This window comes from Drosophila willistoni (genome assembly GCF_018902025.1).
Source record: "Drosophila willistoni isolate 14030-0811.24 chromosome XL unlocalized genomic scaffold, UCI_dwil_1.1 Seg142, whole genome shotgun sequence".
Taxonomy (NCBI): domain Eukaryota; kingdom Metazoa; phylum Arthropoda; class Insecta; order Diptera; family Drosophilidae; genus Drosophila; species Drosophila willistoni.
This window is the reverse complement of record NW_025814053.1, coordinates 1619515-1640800: the sequence shown is the minus strand read 5'-3', so window position 1 is coordinate 1640800 and position 21286 is coordinate 1619515. Positions and strand designations below refer to the sequence as shown.

The following is a 21286-nucleotide window of genomic DNA, read 5'->3' as shown; positions in this document are numbered from 1 at the left end:
TATTTGCATATATAAGAAATGTTGGGCTTTATTTGTAGATTGATGATTTTTTATGAAATGGAAATAACTAATTTAAACTCTATGAAAAGAGCACTCAAAAGGTATTCAATACTTTAACAAAATAAGCCTATAAAAGTTACAAGGTTCATGACTTAACTCAAAATCGCCTAACATTTTTTGTGCATAAGAACTTTTCCTTAATCTACTTCTACTGAAAAATATCAAATTTTTACACTCTTATTTATAATATATATTGAAAAACGGACAAATTTTTTTTTAATTCTGAATTCATTCGATTTTTATACAATGTTAGTGAATAGCGTTGAGTCGGTCCTTCTATTGAGATGATGTGGGCGTATCTCTAACGTGTTTTTTACAAGTGAATTTTAATAAAAAGCTTTAAAAATTGAATTCGGAAAAAAAACAAAAACCTTTTTAAAATTTCTGAAAATTTATTGTAGATCTTCGAGCCCAAAGAGAAAAAATTGAGGTCTACTGAAACTCAGATAAACCTTATACAACAAGTTTTCAAGGATCCAGGATCCAAATTGAAAAACTAAATTTTGTGTATATTTGTTTGCTCTTCCTGCTTGGCCTTCTTTTACGACATTAATTTATTATAAACTATAAATACATTTGAACTACGAAAGATAGTAAATTAAATTTTGCGTCGAAATAATTAATCATCAAAATCGGATAAAAAACATATAGACTTTGTTGCCCTGCATAAACAGGTATTATTCACCAGGACAGCTGAACTATTTCTCTGTCTTTATTTCGCATGCAAAAGGAAGGGGATCCTTTTTCGTATGTATGTACATACATATATGTATGTATTTTTGATCAGCGTTAACAGCCGCATAAACGCCTACATCTCGGAGACTATAAAAGCTAAAGCCTCCGGTATGCACGGAGATGAAGTTTTATTAAGCCCTCTTTTACCCCTAGAAATGGGAAAGAACTATTTATTCTGCAATATTTAAAGTATTGCAATCAAACTTGCCATACTGATTTAATATTTATTGTTATATCTGCACTTTCGAAATTCGTCAGATGTTTTGTTTAAATCAATTTGTTTTTACTTTATAAAGAGACGAATGGGACCCTTCCATTAAAATTGTACCTATATTTTGAGACTGAACTCTTGTGGTACTTCACATTTCTTTATATGCCTATGATAATTCCAGAAAACGAAATATTATTATCCAATTTGACTACTAGCTTATAATTCCTAAAATATGTTCTTTAGTAATGTTTCGTGTCTTATGAGAATACTTTGTATGGTTAACGAACGCCTACAAAAACAGATAGAAACCTTAATTGCAGGTAAAAGTTTTGTCTGTTTTAATCAACGAAACAGGGAAAATCCCGAATATACCTTGTAAAGACCATAGAAAAAATATTTCTTCCTAACTCTTTATACCATACACCCATAAGGTGAAATGGTATATTAAAGTCGTATGAACACCTAGATCTCGGAGACTGTAAGAGCTAGAGCCACCAAATTTGGTATGTAGACTCGTGTAGTATGTAGAGTGATCAAGTTTATTTCAAATTTTTGCCACGCCCGTTTCCGCCCCCGCAATTTAAAAAAAACGTTTATCTCGAAAACTATTCCAGCTAGAGACACCATATTTGGTATGTATATTCGCTTAGTAAATGCACACATTTTGTAGGTATAAAAAATTTGCCACGCCCTTTTCCGCCCCCGTAATTTGAAAAACTTGATTATCTCCCGTATTTTTCTACCTATGCAATCAAACTTGGCACACTTAAATTTAATACTAATATCGGACAAAAAACAGTCGAGTTATGCATATAAACGTTTTTCCATAAGGCCGGAGTTGGCTGTTGGCTGGTGGGGGCGCTAGGGTGCTCGTATGACTGAGTGAGTCGGCGAGACGACTTACTTACTTCATTTTATTTTAGACATCTTTCTGCGAATACATATTCAGTTCCTTAAAAAGGGTTATAAGTCTCATTTTACTTTGAAGGAAAGCGGAACTTAAAATGTGTGTAATGGCGAATTATTCAGTTCTTAAAAAGTTTTTATGTATTTTATTATAGTTTCATAGTTTTATTCATTTTACATTGATTCCTGTGGGAAAAGTGGTTTTGCGTAATGGACAAGATGCTGGATCGAATTGTGTTTGTTAACCGAGGGTCTACTGTATTTGCTTTCCTTTCAAACGTTTGAATACTGTGAATACACTGCTGGATCTTGTCTAGATTTGTTAGTGCTGTTCCCATGCAAAGCTACATAATAGAGAGCCAATGGAGAGCTCAGCATATTGTCTTACTCAGCCATAATTTGTCGCATGTCGTTGCATAAAAGAAAGTGAAAACCAGGTAAACGAGTCGTTGCCCTTTGACTACTTTTAAATTTAAAAAAAAATCCATTTCTTTATTTAACTTAAAACAAACTATAAAAATACATACATACATATACACATATGTAATGCAAAGCGAAAAGAAAAAACAGAAGAGAGGTAGCGACTTAATCACTAATATCATTCGATATTATGCAAATGATATCGAACATAGTCTGCATCAGTTTCATTTCTCCTTACGCAACTTCTGGCTGGACAATTCGATGGCATCCAGCCAGAGTTTCAGTTCGGTGGGCATTTCTGGCCTCTGCTTGGCCTCTGGATACTTCTTGAGGATATCGAGGACATTGCAATTGGTGATCGATTGCTTCGACATGGCGATGGCGCGCACGAAACCATCCGAGAGGGTAACAAATTGTTGCTCCAAATAGATGGCCTTATCATCCCACCAAATGAGCTTCGTCTGAATCTTATACGGATGGAAAATGGGTATGGTGCGACGATAGCGTACACTGCTGGCTCCTTGGACGGCCCCACCGCGCTGCTCCCGTATACGCTCATAGAGACCGGTCAGAGCGTAAAAGTGGAAACGGGCAAAGTCCAGTTCACGCAGGTAGCGGGCATTGTTCATGTGCCGGATGAATATGTCCACATCCTGGGAGGTGCACAGGCCATAGATGGTGGTGGTGTCGGTGACTTTGCGTTTTCGCTGAAACAGCTTGCCGGCAAACACGGTGAATACACAGCGAATGAAGTAGTTTACATCCCAGATCACATAGAGGATCAGTAAAAGCACCAGCCACGACATTATCCCACTGCTCTCTCTCTCTCTATCTGTCTCTCTCGCAAGTCTGTAATGATTAGTTACTACATATGTTAACTGTGTGGCTGAGGTGAAAAAGAAAAACTCTTCGCGAATAGAGAAAGTTGATGTTTCATGATTTATGAACCATGATCACTCCCCATGAGTGCCAAGTCCAATCTTAAGTTTTGGATGTCAATATATGCATTGAACCCGGCTGCTTAGGCCACACCAGACTATATAAACTTAGTGATACTTACTTAAGTATAGGAATACTGATGAAACACGCTACGCAGTGGGAGCAACCGATCGCCAGGCCGGACAAGTTACAACTGACACAAAGGCCGATACCGAAAGAAAGCTGCGCCACACTTGAAACTCACCAGATAACAACAGCGCGGGAGCGAGGGCGAGAGAGAGAAAACTGAGATAGAGATAGAGAGAGGGAGTGCGATCGAGAGCGATTATCCACATTCGATTTCGATTTCGTTTGCTGTTCGTTTTCGTTAATTATTAACAAATTCCCCTATTTCGCACCATTACCTTTTGTAATATAAGTTTGCCTCTTGCCAAACAAATATTAGTAACAAAAACAAAGCAAAGACTATATATGTATGTATGTTAGTATAAAGGTAAGCAAATTGATTTGAGCTCTGATCCAGTCATAAAAACTGCAATCATACGCTAAAACTTCTATTGAATGACATCAAAGTCGTCAGGGGTCAAGGGAGAGAGAGAGGGACAGAAAGAGAGAGAGTGGAGAGTGACGGAAGTGCTATTAGACTCGTAGGCAGATTTTCCCAGCAAATGGCAAACGCCCCAAGTCCCAAGGCTCAAGAGTGCAATTAGAACACGGAATTTGGAATTTTGAATACGGCGAAAGCTAAATGAAAAATATTCTTATCAAATAAAATGGTAATCCAAATTAGACAGAGCAGTAGCTCTGTAATTTAAAGTGATTACTATGGAATCTAAAAATAACAAATGAGGTGAGAATTGATTTTATATTGGTGGTAATAAACCCCTTAAAGTATGCAATACGAATTGACCTTTTAAAAATTATAATGAAATTTTTGGAATGCCCATGAAATATGTATGCATAATTTTGAAATTGATGGACATTTCAAAAGTCATTTATCGCCAATTGCATACATTAGGGGACAAAGGTCCCCCATTTACCATTCATAGACTCACTTTTGTTATGAATTGATCCCAAGAAACTAAAACGACAGAGTTAATACATTCTCTAACCAATGCATAGCATACTTTTAGGCATCTACCCGCCCTTAATTGTAAATTCAAACACATTTCCATTGATCATCATTGCCATTTTCTATACATACAGAAGACTAAGCACAAGTTTATGCCTTTTTTTTTAAGTACTATGACTAAGGTTCTTGTAATCCTATATACACAAACATTGGACTACCATTTGATGGGGAATGGGAAAGGATATTGGGGAGACGAGGAACTTGGAACTTGCCTAGGGCCATTTTACATACATAGACATCTTACAGTTAGTTAAACACTTGACACACACACACACACTTACACACAGATAAACAACTTTGCACATTTCACACACACAGACTCACACAAAAACTGAAATGAGTAGGAAATAGTAACAAAATATCAAGAGTAGGATTAAGTGGTGGGTCCCCAGGTCAGCAGCCGCTGCGTAAATTCTTGCTGGACATATCATTGTATTCAATCCATTTTCCCAACTCCGGAGGCAGTGGGGGCTTCAGCTTGACTGTGGACAAGACCTGTTGCGGCTGCTGCTGCTGCTGCTGCGGCTGCTGTTGACTGTGGGCATGACCGTTTTCGGCATGTGAGGGTTCCATGGCGGGATTGCTAATCCCACCTGGCTGGTGACTAGTCGGTGAACTCAACGGCAACGGCAGAGGAGTTGTTACTGATGCCCGAGAGGATGTAGCAGCATTCAAGAGAGCGGACATGACCGTCTCCATGGAGACGTCGATGACACGTTGCCGACAAATGGCTATGCAATGGACAAACTTATCCGAGGGCCGAACAAAACGATGTTCCATGAACAGCGACTGCTCGTCCCAGTAGATAATCTACGGGAGAAGTAATTAGCTAAATAACTGGGCATGGCAGGATATTATGATGACTCACTCTCGATACTATATTGAAACGATGAAACGGTCGTATGAAGCGACGATATCGTATGGTAGCTGCTCCCTGAAACACCGATCCACCCAATCCTGTAATCGTTCTATACAATTTGGTTCGCTCATAGAAATCCACACGGGCGAAATCCAGCTCACGAAAGTAACGGGCATTGTTCATGTGATAGAGCAATGTGTCCACATCGTTGCTGAGGCACAAACCTAAAGCGAAGCCAAAACACAAAACACAAAAAGGTGGTTAATTGGGCGGGGGGAGGGTTAGGCCTGGTTAGGCTTAGCGGCGACTTGCACAATCACCATCACCTTGTCCAGGGCTAGGGCTAGGGCTAGGGCTACGGCCAGGGGCTCGACTGGAACCGGGCCAAGTTGAAGGTAAAGCTTTACGTAACTTCTTGACCATACTGACCAAATTCTCTTACCATTCACCGTTGTGGAGTCCAGAATGTGACAGCGTCGCTTCACAAAACGTGCCAGGACCACACACAGGCACATGCGCAGGAAGTAGTGCAACTCCAGGAGTCCATAGAGCACCACTATAACCAGCAGGCAACTGAGCACGACATAGCACAATTCTTCCATACTCGAAAGGAATACAATATACAATTTTGTATTTTGGGTTCCACCAGGGGAGGGCAGGGGATGGGGGACCACCTAGGAAGCCAGTCAAGTGCCTCTTGTCTTATCTCTGTATATATATATGTATCTATGGATTGTGCGGCGGGGAGTGCTAGTTGCCGCGGGTGGGTGGGTTACTTCGGTACGTTTCGTTTACGATTTGCTTTGCTTTTGACTTGTTATCCTGACCTAAGCCTTGATGCTGCTGTTGCTGTTGCTGTAGCTGTCGCCTGTGCTTCTTATGGAAATTAGGTCATACTCCTGACATATTCTGGCATTCTAGAAAGTCACCCACACACATCAGGTGATTTTAATGACAAATTGAAATGGAATTGTCAACTGTTTGACGCTTATCAAGGGTTCCTGGCCAAGGATATAAGCATGTACGGATGGCGTGTGTGTCTGTTCCTGGACGCACAGACACGGACGCTTCTCTAGCTTCAATGGGAACTGAAAACTTTAGTTAGTTCGTTTTATTTTCTTAGGCTTATTTTTTTTTTCGTTAACAGGAAAAACAACTCAAATTTTTCACTAAACAAAATACAAAAAAGAAAAACAAATCAACTAAAAAACCGAAAAACAACAACCGAAAAGAAAAACGATTTGTGAGTGTTTAATATTTTATTATTATTTATTTATTATTATTATTATTATTATTTTTTTTTTTTTTGTTTTCGATTACACGACGCGCCTACAGCAGCGACAAACAGCGCACTGAAAAACGTATTTTTTTTTGGCCACAGCCAAAACCAAATGCTGCTGCGGGTTCGGTTTGGCATTGCGCCTGGCTGGCCTGGCCTAGCATTGGCGTCTCCGACGCGTTCGTTCGTCTCCGTTTTCCGTTCTCCTTCCTCCATTCGCCGTTCGCCATCATCATCATCATCATCATCATCATCATCATCATCGCCATAGTCATCAGCAGCAGCAACAACAACAACAACGCGCGACATCGGTCTCGGTCTTGGCCAATGTGCCTGCGCAATGAGCGAAGTTCGACGGTCGATGTGCTCCTGCTCTTGCTCTTGCTCTTCTCCACAGCTGACGTCCTCTTGGACGGCGGTTAAGCTCACGTGTATGGGGTGAAGATTGGATTTTGTTTAGTTTTTGAGCTTTTTAAGGGTTGATTGAGAACCTAACCTAACCTGTTGCCATAAGCTCAGAGAGAAGAAAAAGCTTGTTAACCCACTACCATTTCCATTTCCTGTTTCCTGATTTCAATAATATATAGTAGATGGAAATTGCATTTGTTTCTCTCCCTCTTTGTCCCTCTCTGTCTCCCTCTCTATCTCTCTTGTTCTCTGTTCATAACAATACTTAACAAATAAATGCAAAGTTCGTTCAATTGTTCTCTGAACTAGACTTTTTCCCATCACACTCTAGAGTCTAGACAAAAGTGAGACCTTAACGTGTAAATTGATCTGCAGAATTTCATTAATTATAGGGAAGAACCATCTGAATTGAAAATTTCATTTATTCATAAATAGATTGGATATGGGTATGTATTAATATGGAATAAAAAGGAACTAGGCACTTTACTGGACAACTTTTAAAAATCTTAAAAATCCGAAAATCTGTCTGCCTTATCGGACATTTACATTTCTATAATATTTTACCAATCGAGAAATGATGCCGGAGATAAAGGGATGAATAAAATAGCCATAACTTTAAATTTTATCTACTATAAATCCAAATGGAAAATCATATGAAAATAAATTTGTATTCTCCAATAAATTTAGGTGAAAAAAATTTAAGAAAACTAATAATCCAAAAGCTTTTTTATTTCAGGACTTGTTTTTTCAGCTATTTTTCTGATGTCAGTGGATTAGTTTCAAATTTGAATTCAGCCTAATTCTTACAACAAATTGAAATTGGAAGAATTTAAGCTCAAAAGCCACTTCTTAACTTTTTCACTTAATAGCTGCTAGTTCGTAACTTGCTCTAAAAAATAATACATTTCTTCATTATCGTATTTCAGATTGATTGATCGGATTAAACTGTTGCTTAGAATGGCTGAAACTGTGACCTCAAGGACCAAGCCTGTTCGTCCTTTCTTCAACATCATAAATAAATGATAAATGCATAGATAATGCCATTCTATTGCTAACGATCTTTCCAAGAAAAGTCCTGTAATGCAGCTCCATCAATCGATGGAAGAGAGCATCAATCAATCGGCTAACAATCCGTGGACCAAGTCGTTGACAAATTACTATTGTAACTACAGTTCCGAATAGGAACGATTACCAACAATTAGCAACACTACCAGAGCACTACACGCTGTGCAAATATGGGAAGTTTGCACTTACAGAGAAGAGTTAAAAAAGGAAAATTACATTTATGACATTCCTCCCTCCACGCAGTGGTAAACAATGGGTTTTTTTTTTAATTTTTTGTTTTTTTTTATTGTTTTCTTTGTTTAGCTTAAACAAATTGAAAAGTCCAAGCGTGTGTGTGTGTGTTAATCTTTAAACTCTAAGCTGTTAGGTTGGTTGTTGTTACTGTTGTTTTCGATAGAACACAAAACATAAGTATGTATATACTATATAGAAATTAATTACATTTTAAGTGCTTTATCTATACAGGAAAAATAACAATGTTGTATGTATCGGTGTGTATATTTTATGTACATGTATTTAGTTATTAAATATATTTTGTTTTTCCTTCCATTTTGACTATTTGTTGCGGTTAAATGTCTGACTTAATGACAACATAAATTCATAAGCGCATTCTCAAAAACGAAACTAACTCAAAAATTGGGGGAAGGGGGGTCATTTTTCTAATTATGCAGATATATGCTTCAATATTTCTCTATCACTATACTAGAAAACACCGCTGATAAAAAAGGAAATTCAAAATGAAATGAAATGAAATTTGGCAATTACCAAAAATTAGCTCCATCGAAGAGAAATAGAGCGAAACAAAGGGACGGCTGTGATGGTTGAGCTATGGATCAGGAATATATATGCTTTACACACAGCAGGCATATAAAAAAGAATCATAAATCATGTTTTTGGGATTTGCAAAGGGTATTTTTTCTATATCATATATATATATACATAGATAGATAGATAGATATGGAGGATAATGGTGTATATGTATCTTTCTTAGTTTTTGTTTTTTTTTTCGTTTTTCGTTTGTTTCTTTAAATATTATAACACAAGTTAGCACAACATAGGTTTACCATTTTGTTTTTCTTGTTAGTTATCGGGAATTTGTTTAGTTTATCGTTTTGAAATTGCAACTATATATTTTTTACACAAGTTTCGAATGGCGAAAAGTGTTTAATGTAGTTAGAAGAATATATATATATATAGATAGATATAGATAGTTGTATGTATAATATGTACACAAAAGGGAGATGTATGCTCGTTTGCCCGTAAAACAAATACAAAAGAAAATTTTAAGTCGTTATGCCGACTTTGTTATACCATGCACTAAGTAAAACAAATATTACAAAATCACACGCCATACAATAAACAAAGGCAATTTCGCTCACTCTTAGCCAATTTTGCCCTTGAGTCATAGAACAATTGGTAATATGGACCAATGGCCGGATCAACTTCATGAATTCTTACAAGTTTTTGTATTAATCTTTCTCTACCTATGGGTTTTGAGATTATTTGCAGAGTTTTAGACACATTCAATTTTTCAAAGAGTCATCTATCTCTTGTATGAGATATCTGGGTAATGACTTCAGACAAAATATTAATTATTATGAGGACTGCTTGAACGAATCTATTGAACAGAAAATCACTCTTTAGGCCGATCTAAGTCCCAGATATACAATGCATGTAGTACATGAAAGTGGCCATAACAATTTAACGAACTTATTATTAGAGTCTTCGTAAATATACGGATGGACAAATATGGCTATATCGAATAGGTTAAATTTGTATACTTTGTGAGATCGGAAATGCTTGTTACATAAATATCGATGACTTAAATGTTCACTTTAAGTGCGCATGGTGTAAAAGAAAACTTTCGATCTTAAATTAAACGAATAATTTAGAAAAAAAAAAAATAGATAGAATATAGCAGCAGCTCAATAGATTGATTAATAGAATATCGTATAAGGCTAGAAGTACATGGTACAAGTATATATATAGGATAATAGACAAAAAATAACTTTAAAAACGTTCGTTCGTTCTCTTTCGTTCTGTTTGTCTGTCTGTCTCTTTCTTGTTCGTTCTTGGTATTTGTCTCTTTGATTTAAACCCGCCCTTAGTTCTGTTGGATGGTCCACATGTTTTTTTTTTTGTTAACGCTTACAAACGATATTTAACTCTCAATTACACATAAATTACCCGATTTCTCATTTTTCGGGGGGCGGCACATATCTCCTCTCTTTTTCGTTTTGTTCTCTTCTCTCGCTTCTCCCTACTCTTCAATAGCTTATTTTCTAGTCAGCATTTTAACTTTTCACTTCAATTTAAGATATATAAAACAACAAAAAAAAGAACAATAATAATAAAAAAAAAATAATAATAATATATCCAACACATTTCCACGAATCCCTGGCCAAATGTTAAGTTTCACACATAGACTTCTTTTGCAGTAGTATTGTATTCAGCAGTGAATAACAAAAGCGAAGCAGCAGCAGCTGCAGCAACAACAGCGGAGACAGCGACAGACGACAGGAGGATCATCTCCTTCAATTGGCGTTTCCATTGATTTGACAGAGAGTGTCAAAGTCACAGTTCTCTATGCTCTCCCTAAATAGGAGACGCAACGTTGCAAGGGGACAGAGATCATTATCCTGCGGACAGCCAGGCAGATGTACAACCTGCTCCTGATGCAGCACCAGGACATGGGGTCCCTTCTCACAACTGCAAACAAAAGGAAATTGAAATTGGGCTTCAATTTAATCACAAATCGGACTCACTCAAAGCGCAGAAAGGCCAAGTTTGTTGCAAAAGCATCAATTCGACTTGTGCGCCATTGACGCGCATAATCAAAATGCTTGTGCGTCAGCATCTCCTCATCCTTAGCCAAGCCGAGGTGGGCCAGCAGCTTAAGCAGTGTGCCCGAATGTGTGAAATAGAAGGTGGCATTGGCTTTAGCCGTCGGTGTACTAAAAGGAAAACCAAAAGCATGAATATCATCAATTCCATAGGGGGGGGGGGGGGGGGGGGGGGGGGGGGGGGGGGGGGGGGGAGGGGGGCTGCATTGCCTACTTACTCAATGGCCTCAAACATATCCGCTATTGCCGGACAGGCAATGCGATGTGACAACTTATAGCCATAGCCATCGTTCCAATAATATTCCAAATCTTCGACAAATTCCAGTGCGTTCAGTGCTTCCACGTCGAAGAAACTACACCACACCGATGGCCGGAAATGTCCAAGTGGTCGTTGCCATGCTGTCTCAAAGGCACATACCGTATACATGAGTTCAACGTCCTCCGGCTGCAAGTCCTCCAGCTGCGTCCTGCTCCGCACATAATCCACTGCTGATTGCATTTGTGGCTCTGCATAGAATCTACGTGCATTAACCAATGTTTCAGGATTCTTTTTAACATCAATTTTCCAACGGCCGCAGAGTTTATAAAACTGCAAAAGAAAAGGAACAATTATAATGGAAGGAAATCAGAGGAGGAATAATCCTAGTCTATCCACAATCCCCAATAATGTGAAGCCCAGTTCTAACAGCTTCGTCTCATACCTGGCGTGGGACTGTAGACCGCGACCGTGTTGTCCACGAATCCCACCGCTAATTGCATTTTGTACGCATGAAACGAAAGGCAGGTGGGATGACCGATTTTGGAGCCCATGAATCCCTCGTTGCTGCGCAGGACACTCTGCTGCTTGCCATTTAGCGAATAAATGGAAATTTTCGCAGCATTGCCACAGGCAACAGCATCGGCGAGTTGATGGCACGCCATGGCAGTGACATCACCGCCAGCATCCCATTGATGGAGACGGGAACGCCCATTGCCACGAGCACGTAGGTCCAGGACACAAATACGACCGCCTGTGCAGCCAGTAACCAGAGTCGTCTCATTGGCTCTTAGGCAGGCATGAAGTATGGGGGAGGCATGTTCCCGATAGTCATGGATCCGCGCCTCCTGCGGTGCGAGACGTTTGTCAAAAAGTCGAACGCTTCCGTCGGCACACCCGGCCACGATAAGATCACAGCGCACGTTGCTGGCGAAGGGAGAAAGGACACGGACACTGGCCTCACTGCGTCCAAGGGGCAAATCGTTCAGTCGCAGTTCCCGCTCCACATCCCAAATCCGGAGAAAGCGGCAAGACCCACCCCCAACAATCAACTGCTGACTATATTGTTGCCAGGCGGTGACAATGCCCGTGCTGGAGCTCATGAGCTGATCTGTGGTAGATCTGGCAAGACCTCCGCGATGCCGGAGTGTCGAGGTGCCCCAATTTGGCTGCGACACATGTGGCAGAGCATCCCAAGCTGTGACTAGGCGGGTTCCATTGGATGGCTCCTCCACAAACGAGGAATTCAGTGAGGAGGATGCCAAGGAAGAGGAAAGTGTGTTGATGCCATCACCACCCGACGGCGGCTGTGTGGACTGCCAAACACGTATGACCCCATCCTCATGGGCGACTAGCTCCAAGCCCACATCGTGCGCATTGATAAACTCAATGCTGCTCACCCGAGCAAATGCGGCATACGACGAAGACGACGACGACGAGGAGGATGAAGAGCCACCGGATGTTCCCAATCCTGTTTTGCGCGGTGTATTACCGTTGAGCGATGTGGAGCTGCCACTGACAGTTCCACTGCCACCGCCACTGACATTGCCAGCAATCGAATCTGAACCATAGGCACGCACGGCATTTCTTTGGAAGTCATAGACAAGCACCCTCTCCTTGTAGGCGACGGCAATCTGCTGCTCGTACGGCAATAGTTTAACTATCGATGGCGTAAATTGTGTTTTTCTCATCCATGTATAGGCATCCATTCGCTGGTGGCAATAAGACATCTTTTTTGCCTCCCTGCGGATAGATTCGTTGCGATGATAGCGATAGTTTCTAATGCGCAGCTCCGTGGAATTGCGGTCAATGGGCCAACGTTGCTGGCCCTCCTCACCGCTGCCCTCAGATGAACTGTATCGCTCTTTGCCAGCTCGCGTGAAATACGACATGGCCCAGGGAATAAATTGGGTCTTCACAATTGGCTGACGCGGCTGACCCACCTTGCCCGGGTCGGGATAGTGATTGCTCTCGCTGCCACTGCTTCTGGCCGAGTGGCAACCTTCAACCGAACTAACCGGCGGCACCGGCGCCGATGCTGGCCCGCTGTCCGTGTCGTCGTTGGTGGAACTAGTGCGAAGTTTGCGATGCAATGTCAACTGTGGATCTCCGCCAGCGCCAGTGGAACTGCCGGAGAGGCGAAGCTTGTGTGCCCAATGGCTGCCGCCTGCATTAGCTGCTGCTGCTCCTCCTGCCCCCATTGTAGTCGAGCTGCCCACCGGTGAGGAAGCTTCGCCAGCTGCCGATGCAATGCCAACAGCACCACCACCACCAGGGCCGCCGCCGCCGAGATAATTGATCCTGGTATTCGGACTGGGTGGCAGACTGACGCTCAGGCTGCTACATTTCTCTGTGACCGTGTTGATGGTTACCTCCTTGGCCGTAATCGGATAGAGAGCTGCATCGCGCACATGATTGATTATCTTTTGGGCGGTCGCCGCTACCTGGGGAAACGGATCCTGGCCGAGATTATAGATGCCGAGCCAAAGTTTTGTGAAGATCGACTGAAAGGGTATGGCATTCGATCCAGTGCCCGGCGCCGTCGACGAGGCTCCGCTCATATTCGATATTGAGCTCGAACTAACGCCACGCCGCATCGTCACATGCCTCTCCAGGCTATGTGTGGACGAGGTTGTGGAAGCGGGCGGAGCTCCAGGCATACCATGGGTAATGCTGGCGCTTCGCTCGCCGCTAGAGACGAGCGCATCGGTGTGGGCATTCAGGTGTTCCAGCATGTAGACCGTGACAAATTGTGACTCGAAGAGCAGCACCATCCATTGGAGGGCAGCAGCCAGTTCCATGCGCACCAGCGGCGACATATCCTCCCCCACCGTCTCCAGCAGAGTGATGGCTATAATGCGATCAATGTTGTTGGCTTGCTGCTGGCGACGATCCGTCACAGAGCTGATGAAGGTGCCCAAAGCGAAAACGGCCGCTGCTCTCACCTCGGGAATGGCATCCCGTAGAAGCACATAGAGCTTCTCGTGGGCTAAATCGCGGGCACCCGACCAGCGGGCATTCTCAAAGTTCTGCCACAACATGCCCAGGCAAATGGCTAGCCATTGGCGGAGCAGCCAACTTCCATCATTAAGCTGCTCCAGGCATATAGACAGCAGGGGACCCTGCAAGGCACTCGTCTGGCCGAGCAGGAAATTATGTACAATCGACGATAGGACAAAGGCGGAGAGTGTGCGGTGTTCCTTGGACACCGTGGTATCCTGTAGCACGGACAGAAAGTATTTGTACTCCTTCACCAGATCCACCTGACAACTGGGATCTACTGCGAGAATTTTAGCCCATATGAAGACCAATACGGGACGCAACTCTCTCGTCGAACTCTGCAGCAATTTGAGCACATAGGGAAAGATGCCGACTCCGAGAGCCAAATTGACAGCCCAGGGTCCCAAATCAAGGAATCGGGCCAGTAGCTCCAATGCCCTCAGCCGATGCACCTGGGAGAGCAACACTTGCAGCACAATGGGCAATTGCTCCGGCGGGGTCCGTGATTCCGATTCACTATCCAGTCTCACCTGAAACGCGGTCAGCTGATGCTCGAAGAATGGCAGCTGTTTGTATGGAGCATTATATTCCAGAATGTCCGGTAATTGTTGTAGTGCCAAATCCACAACCAGATCCCACGCCTTCCACATCGGATGACGATGGCAAGGCGGTAGAGCCGGCAACGATACGGGTGTACAATCGTGACTCTTCAATATGCGTTCGGCCAATAGAAAATTGCGAAACAAACTGGCCACCAGGAGATCTTGGCGAAACAGACGTTGAAAGAGCTCGCGCGGCAATGTATTCCACGCTATCGTGTCGGTAATAGCTGTAAATATCCAATTTAGTTCACCCATCATTGTGCGTCGATCGTTGACTTTGCCTGCCATTGGAAAACAAGGATGATATATCACAATGACGAAGAATTCAGAGGGTTCTCAGTGTCCCCCCTCTCTCTGTCTCTCTCACTTACCTGGAATCTTATCAATCAGCTCGCTGTGTATACGCGGCACCATTCCCAACTTTTCCTGCATTGCATACCATTTCAAGGCTATATTAATGGGTGTGGTTAGGCAACTGGAAAATAGATCGGCCGGTAATTGCGAGTTCATTGGAAGTATCTCATTTGCGGCACAGGCGGCCAAATGAATACAGTTTTTGTAGCTAATTTGATTAGGCACCATGCCCGGTCCTGTCATAGAACCCATCCCCCGTTGCTGGGCAGCAGCTATGGCCTTTTCACGTTCATGCTCGTGCTGCTCCGCATAGGGTTGGAAGGAATTGATAATGATGCCGGCATTGGAGCAATCGTACACATAAATGGAGGGAGCGGCCATCCAAGTGATTAGCTCGAATATGCTAAGCGGGATATACTGTGTGAAAGTCTTGTTAAAGACCCAAATTTCACCATTGGCCGTCGGCTTGGGTACACCGTGGCCATTGTAGTGGAAGAGGATGCGCTCCCCCTTGGCATTGCGTCGCAGGGAAGTGCAGAGTTTCTTTACATCCTCGACTGTGGGATCGTGGCATTTCTTATACCTGGCACGGGGCTGCCAGCGTTCGTACTGCATTTGCAGATTGTTGCCAATCATTTCCATTGCCTTTGGCGCCGACACCGAGCTGGGATCGATCCAGCATTCCAGACGTGAACAAGGTTGGATTTTCACCACATCTGGCGGATCAACGCCAATGTTGAGACATAGCACCAGGGCCACGCTGGCCGTCTTCATGCGTTCTCTGATCCGCCAGGCACGCCGCTCATAGGCCATTGCCTCAATGGATTCCTGGTGGCGTTTGGCGGCAAACGAGAGCGGACATTGATGATCGCCGAAAGTGCGATTGGAATAATCCTGTGTCAGATCCAAAAGAAGTTCCTCGGCCCGATCTACACTGCCGCCGGCCGCATCCCGCAACTCTATCCAGGCAAATTTGTGGGCGTTTAATGAGGAATCCAAACTGGTCATCATTATATTGACAGTGCTGCCATTGCTGCTGCTGCTGTTACTGTTGCTGCTGTTATTGCTACTGTCCCCAACGACAACGGCGGCTGCCGCAGCAGCAGCGGCCTCATTGTAGTGCGATTCTAGCATCGCTGGATAGATGGAAACTGATTATTTCGATTCTTAAAATGAATATTCAGATATTTAGTGATCCATTGCCCAGATTGGTTCAGATTCCTTTCCTTCAGATTGCTGCCAACATAACCAAACACTTTTTACACACCACACTTTTCCTCTTTCCACCCACTTTTTGTCGTCTGTACGTCGCCGTCAGCTCGCACGTTTTTTTGCGTTGTAGGTTGTAGGCGAATGATCTATTTGCTGTTGTTGTTGTCGTTGTATGTAGAGCGATCTATGTAGCTATTTTGCACCCGGATCAGACAAATTGAGTTCTTCACTTTGCTTTTTGTTTTTGGACCACAATGAGAACAAAATATTATATATTATAGACAAAATACGCATTTACGGTTTTGGTCTAGGGATGGGCGATATTTCGATACGCCCTGTAGCAACGGTGCACAGGTTGCGAAAACCGCTATCTTTGAATACCACTATTTGAGCAATTACGCGGTTTTTTTGAATCAATATATGTATCAACATCAACTGCATAAATAATTATCCACAACCCAAAAATGAAGTCGTACATATTAAATGAAGCCAGAAGAGCATTATCAATTATGAAAAATGAGGACACTAACCCTAACGGGAAAAATCCTTTTAATCAATGTTTGTTAATTTAGGTTTGTTATATAGAGCCATTTATTCTTAATATCGTAAGTATTGTAATCGTATATATTAGATATTTTTAAATATTTTAGAATATTGAATGATGTTCTACTCACTCTTAGTATGGGATCTCTATGCAAAGGTCGTGGATAGTTGACCGTGTGTATCCGATGTCGTCCAAACAACCCCGTGGCAAAGCTCTGTGCGCTTTTCAACGTTCGCTGTGTTGCCGTGTATTTCATATAATACCAGTCCGGGTCATAGGGGTCAGGCAGCAGTGAAGGGAATCGCAGTTGCATACGCTCTGCTAGCTCGATTAACTCATTTTCTCCCTCCGCCATCAAAAGTTTCTCATCATCTTCCGGATTAAAATGCTGCCAGCTCCACTTCCGCAATTGTTCCAGCTCCTTGGCACACAACTTTGGTTTCGCTTGCTGCAGCAGCATATCCTGTATGACTGTCAAACGTTCTTGGGCGCGGGCTATCACAGATTTGCTCGGCATCCGAGTACCATGGCGTATAGTCGCCCAGATACGCGTAGGTACGCAACCTTCCGGAACCGGAAAGCATTAAATAGGAGAAATAATCAAAATTTTAAATTCTCACCTGGATAATGTGGTTGGGTATCATTGTAATTGGCTATGGAGCGATATGGTGACTTCGTGGACAAGCGAGTCTCGATGTCCAACCGGGTCAGAGCACAGCATGTTTCATGGTTGGAACCCAAATCAGCTGTTGTTGTGTTCCACAGCAGTATGAGAGACAACAGAGTTAACCAAATGTATAGCATTTTTCCACAAGAGGGAAAAACTTGTCGGTATAGAAAATATAAAATAAAACAAAAGCACAAACGAACTCAAAATTGAAACATTGGAAAGACGCGGACACGGAGCCAACTTAGACTTGGCGTAGTTTATGTCAAATTGTCATTTATCATGAAATAATAGAGATGGTCATGGGCTGCTATTTTAAGGCACGCCACGGCACGGCAAGGCACGAACCAGTAGACATATTTTCATATATATTATTCGTAAAGTTTCCTTTTACAAAAAAGCATTTTGAAGTCGCTCGTGGCCGAGCTTACGTGAATGTGCAATATATTTCTGGGTATTTCTAAAAAACTTTTAGCAAAAACAACATTTTCTTATACGGACGACTTAAAAAAAGCCCATGCCCATCTCTATGAAATAATAAAAATACGATAACGATAACTTTGCTCCGATAATATCGATAACGATGACGTTGCTCCGATAGCGTCGACAACAAGCACCTAAAATTATGCTATAGATTTGATCGTTGCCATCTTTTGGGCTAAAAACGTTCAAATGTCAAAAATATACTTCTTTTGGCGAAAACTGTAAAATATATATTGAAAACTTTAAAAAAAAAACAACCTTTGCGTACCCAATGACATTTCCAATTATCATGCAAAATACTTATGTATATTATGAAATCTTGTTATGGTTTTGAAAATATCGATTTATTACACATTGTAATAGAAAATTTTAGGACAAAAATAAATTCCTACTACAATTCGCAAGACAATTGGGTCACTAATTTTTGGGAATTGATTTTAAAAACCTGGTTTCAATTGAAACGTCATTATAGTTTCAAAAGTCCCTGACAAGACCTTACCAATTTGGCTTAATCTCGGGAAATGGATTTAGGGTTTGCTTTACATTTTTAGAATAAATCTATTTTTATCTCATCGGCAGGTAAACCTCCTTTCAACAAGGCAACAAAATTGGAAACCATGAACATACGTATACAAGCTTTGGCCATAACCAGGCCCTAAAAATCATTACGTCTCCAACATTTGAGGGATTTTAAGTGCATTATCATGATGAGGTTCACACTTACATTTCTTTTCCACTTTCTATTCCATGAACCAGAATTGGTTCTGCAGTGTTAGAAATGGCCGATTAGTGATTGAGTCTTTTCTCACTTAAATAACGGCTATTCGAATTTGATTTTCGGTTAGCAGCATTACTTGCTTATAATTGAAATTGTTATTATATAAAACAATAGAAAAACCTTGTAGCATTAATGATAACACTGACTGACCACTGCTCACTCATTCAAACACAAATATGTACATATATCAGTGATGTATGATATGTACTTGTAAATTTGTTAACTTATCTTTCATTAAATATTTGCTATTTAAACCCCAATTAAATATAGTTTGTTTACTTAAGGGATCGGCACGAGGCACATTTTCGCATTGTTCGGCTGATGGAATGTGACCAATGAGTCTGGCCGGCAGGGGCTATACATATGTGGCTGGGTACATATAAACCCCCAAACTCTCCAACCTCAACACGACATTCGTTGTCGAAGACATATTTGAAACATGTACATGTGTATGTGTGTACATGTAGACATATACTTACTTTGTTTTTTTTGTTCTTTTATATGTTTTAGCATGTCCAACAAGTGAGCTTTTGTTTTTGGCCCCATCAAACAACAACAAAAAGCTTCAGCCGGCCGGCCACGGCCCTGGCTTAACGTCGAGCATTTTACTGTGATTAACTTTTTGTACTAAAGACTGAAGGAACAAATTTCTATTTAGTCACCCATAGAGTTGCCCAAAAGGCAGTTGTTGGCCGGTTGGAACACGAAAAAAACGACAAACAAACACATTAGAATACGGTATAAAAGAAACAACAACAAAAAAAACATAAAACAGTGGAAAAAAAACAAGACAAGACCAAGCAATTAATTTCGCTTTTTGTGTGTTAACAACATCATATCCCTCACTCATCGAATTTGGGGCTAGTATTCCCTCTTGGCCAAACATATGGCGACATCCATCGGTGTCAGTGCCATGCACGTGCCACTGCGATTTTTGCGCCAAAATTAATCCATTTTTACTACTCCTGCTCCTGCTCCTGCTGCTGGTGCGAGCGGACGATGTCGTTGTCCTGACTTGAATTTTTTCTTGGCTTTCTTTTCCCTTGCCTTTTTTTTTTGTTTTATTTTTATTATTATTAGTTTTTTTTGTTTATTTCGTTCTGTTGTTGTTTTTATACCCTTGCAAAAGTTATTACAACATTTGTCAGAAGTTTGGAACGCAGAGAAGAAGGCGTTTCCAGTCCCCAAAAGTGTATATAATCCGATAAGCATTATGAAAAGCTGAGTTGATATTCGTCTAGCTGTTTCAATTTAAAATCTATTAGGATAAAACTTGGATGAACATTACATTACGGACTACTATTTGGTGACGGGTTCAATTCCTCCTAGTTTCAATCTTTAAAGAATCGAGTATTCACAGGGTTTTTAATGTATAGCATTATTTGCTTAAATTTCATAAGGATCGGATAAATACATATATCGCAAGTTATCAACATAAATCAAGTCTGTTTAAACGCTGTGGACAGGACTGCCAGCAGCTTACTACCTCAAAATAGAAAGGGCCACGTCAAAATCGTCCACCAGAATCGAATCACAAGATATTTTCACCGGGAAACCATACTCTGCAAAGACTGCAAGGGTATATAAACTTCGTCGTAGCGCACGTTAGCTTCTTTGATGTTTCTATTTGATTTGTTGCAACATTGCACGCAACGGCAACTCAGACGCGTTATTAGAGGAATCATATAGCTTAGTTTTATCCAACACATTACTATATACATAGTAATATAGACTTTATATAATCGGAGACCAACAGGTTGCCAGAGCTCTAGACTTCATAATGAGGTCGACTTCGGTATACCAAGCATTATTCAAGCATCCTTTAACCTGCACGCCTTTAATGGCCAACTCTGTCCACTTTGGTATAACGATTAAAAGTTTAATTTGTCAATTTCAATGAAACTCAGTCGATCAGTAGATATTGGCATGGCAAATATTAAATCAAATTCGATGTATATAGTCCGGTTATTCAGTCAGTTTAGGTAAAAGTACTTTTAGCATTTGCCAAATTCTCAATCCCATGAAATAACACCAATCATTCGTATCACAAGTGGCGTAATTAAGAATAAATAAATAATTGTTGGACAGGTGAGAAATTGGAAGACACATGTATGTATGTTTATGGTGAATAGTGTAGAGCGACTGTGGATGAGAATCGGAGGGGGTGAACGGTGGTGGCATAATTAATCTCTGACTACCACCTAGCCAGGTAGCTAGGTATTTAGTTGACCAACTTATCGGCCAGGGCGAGTAATTAGTTTTTTGTTTTTTTGTTCTTCTACCACCACCCGAAATACACTCGCACACTAAAAACACCGGACATCACAACGGTAAATTGACAACGACAAGACGATCACGCACTGATAATGCCAATGCCAATGGCCACAACAGACCAAAAAAAGGGCGAAGCGTATGCGTATGCGTGTGGGCGTGGTGAGTGTGTGTTTACGTCTGTGGAAGGGGGTTGCCTCCGTGTGGTTTCGATTAACGTTCAATATGTGTAGAACGTGCCAAATCGTGCCACCAATATGCC

General features: G+C 41.6%; 4 protein-coding genes across 4 annotated transcripts; all 4 read right to left on the bottom strand.

Moving 5' to 3' along the window:
* Positions 1-2464: 2464 nt before the first annotated feature.
* Positions 2465-3473, bottom strand: LOC6653153 (protein THEM6). The gene is made up of 2 exons (XM_002075287.4): positions 3393-3473; positions 2465-3181 (listed from the first exon to the last, which is right to left on the bottom strand). Exon 2 carries the CDS (start codon positions 3136-3138, stop codon positions 2557-2559), a length of 582 nt encoding a protein of 193 aa, XP_002075323.1. The 5' UTR covers positions 3139-3181; positions 3393-3473; the 3' UTR covers positions 2465-2556.
* Positions 3474-4445: 972 nt separating this feature from the next.
* Positions 4446-6406, bottom strand: LOC6653152 (protein THEM6). The gene is made up of 3 exons (XM_002075286.4): positions 5705-6406; positions 5272-5486; positions 4446-5213 (listed from the first exon to the last, which is right to left on the bottom strand). Exons 1-3 carry the CDS (start codon positions 5862-5864, stop codon positions 4797-4799), a joined length of 792 nt encoding a protein of 263 aa, XP_002075322.1. The 5' UTR covers positions 5865-6406; the 3' UTR covers positions 4446-4796.
* A 2094-nt stretch (positions 6407-8500) lies between these two features.
* LOC6653080 (multiple inositol polyphosphate phosphatase 1) lies at positions 8501-17760 on the bottom strand. The gene is made up of 5 exons (XM_015176452.3): positions 17446-17760; positions 16956-17389; positions 11076-11446; positions 10780-10968; positions 8501-10723 (listed from the first exon to the last, which is right to left on the bottom strand). The coding sequence occupies exons 1-5, from the start codon at positions 17627-17629 to the stop codon at positions 10549-10551; spliced, it is 1353 nt and encodes a 450-aa protein (XP_015031938.2). The 5' UTR covers positions 17630-17760; the 3' UTR covers positions 8501-10548.
* On the bottom strand, positions 11380-16598 carry LOC26529589 (regulatory-associated protein of mTOR). Its single transcript, XM_015176451.3, has 3 exons — positions 15087-16598; positions 11559-14996; positions 11380-11446 (listed from the first exon to the last, which is right to left on the bottom strand). Exons 1-3 carry the CDS (start codon positions 16201-16203, stop codon positions 11439-11441), a joined length of 4563 nt encoding a protein of 1520 aa, XP_015031937.2. The 5' UTR covers positions 16204-16598; the 3' UTR covers positions 11380-11438.
* Positions 17761-21286: the final 3526 nt, after the last annotated feature.

Coding starts and splice junctions, on each gene's coding strand:
- LOC26529589 (XM_015176451.3), bottom strand. CDS start 16,203: ATGCTAGAATCGCACTACAATGAGGCCGCTGCTGCTGCGGCAGCCGCC. Junction 14,997..15,086: donor GCTGATTGATAAGATTCCAG/GTAAGTGAGAGA, acceptor TTCCAATGGCAG/GCAAAGTCAACGATCGACGC.
- LOC6653153 (XM_002075287.4), bottom strand. CDS start 3,138: ATGTCGTGGCTGGTGCTTTTACTGATCCTCTATGTGATCTGGGATGTA.
- LOC6653080 (XM_015176452.3), bottom strand. CDS start 17,629: ATGCTATACATTTGGTTAACTCTGTTGTCTCTCATACTGCTGTGGAAC. Junction 11,447..16,955: donor ATAGAGATCCCATACTAAGA/GTGAGTAGAACA, acceptor TTTCTTTTGCAG/TTTTATAAACTCTGCGGCCG. Junction 10,724..10,779: donor TTGGCCTTTCTGCGCTTTGA/GTGAGTCCGATT, acceptor TTTTGTTTGCAG/TTGTGAGAAGGGACCCCATG.
- LOC6653152 (XM_002075286.4), bottom strand. CDS start 5,864: ATGGAAGAATTGTGCTATGTCGTGCTCAGTTGCCTGCTGGTTATAGTG. Junction 5,487..5,704: donor GGACTCCACAACGGTGAATG/GTAAGAGAATTT, acceptor GCTTCGCTTTAG/GTTTGTGCCTCAGCAACGAT. Junction 5,214..5,271: donor GTTTCAATATAGTATCGAGA/GTGAGTCATCAT, acceptor CTTCTCCCGTAG/ATTATCTACTGGGACGAGCA.